Below are 994 nucleotides of genomic sequence, written 5' to 3'. Positions count from 1 at the left end.
GTTGAGATTGTAGGCACGCCACCATGCTAGGCTAATTTTTGTATTTTTAGTAGAGACAGGGTTTCACCATGTTGGCCAGGCTGGTCTCAAACTCTTGGCCTCAGGTGATCTGCCTCAGCTTCCCAAAGTGCTGGGATTACAGGTGTGAGCCACTGGGCCCAGCCTATAAGTTTTTTTAAAAAAATTAGCTGAGGGTGGCATGCCCATAGTCCCAGCTATTTGGGAGGCTGAGGCAGGAGGATTGCTTGAGCCCGGGAGTTTGAGGCTGGAATGAGCCATGATTATGCCATTGCACTCCAGCCTGGGGGACAGAGTGAGACCCTGTCTCAGAAACAAAACAAAACCAAAAAGCATCAAGAACAGTTTAGAAAAGTCTTCACCAGGAAGTAATTATCACAGTGTTGTACCATTGGATTCTTTTGGCTTACTTACATGTTCTGTATTGTTTGAATAACAAAAAATAACAATACTGAAAGGTGAGTTTCAAAATGATGATAAAACGCTGCCTGCCCTCTGGCCCACCCCTCCCTCTCCCAGGAATATGAAGAGCGCCTGGCCCGCCTGAAAGCCGACTATAAGGCTGAGCAGGAGTCTCGGGCCAGGCTGGAAGAAGACATCACTGCCATGCGCAACTCATATGATGTCAGGCTGTCCACACTGCAGGAGAACCTGCGGAAGGAGACAGGTGGGTCCTCCTTGTCCCCCGGGGCTGTCTCGAGGGAAGGTGGCCTCTTTCCACCTCACTGTAGTAACTACGTCACAGAACATTCTCCACACCCAAGGCTCGGGTCTGTTTCATCCTCACAGGGGTCCAGCAAGGTAGGTACCACAATTATGCTCATTTTATAGATGAGGAAACTGAGGCACAGAGAGGATAACTTGCCCATGGTCACGCAGCTGCTAAGGAGAGTCAGGATCTGAACCCAGGCAGTCTGGCCCCAGAGCTAGTGTTCTCACCCACAACACTGCACTGGGATGGGTTAGCCGCAGGCTG

The 994-nt window shown here is 50.4% G+C and overlaps 1 protein-coding gene across 1 annotated transcript in view; it reads left to right on the top strand.

Moving 5' to 3' along the window:
• The window catches only part of LOC116546912 (kinesin-like protein KIF17), a gene marked incomplete at its 3' end in the record, with an annotated part of 8,334 nt that extends 7,515 nt beyond the window's left edge, over positions 1-819 (top strand). Inside the window, exon 2 of the mRNA XM_032273026.1 lies at positions 538-819. Coding sequence (XP_032128917.1) covers positions 538-819 — 282 coding nt within the window. The remainder of the gene's footprint in view (positions 1-537) is intronic.
• Positions 820-994: the final 175 nt, after the last annotated feature.

The sequence above is a fragment of the Sapajus apella genome, unplaced genomic scaffold, assembly GCF_009761245.1.
Source record: "Sapajus apella isolate SASKATOON/1434 unplaced genomic scaffold, GSC_monkey_1.0 scaffold1658, whole genome shotgun sequence".
In the NCBI taxonomy this organism is placed as follows: Eukaryota; Metazoa; Chordata; class Mammalia; order Primates; family Cebidae; genus Sapajus; species Sapajus apella.
Note: the sequence above shows the minus strand (reverse complement) of the source record. Positions and strands in the feature narration are given on the sequence as shown.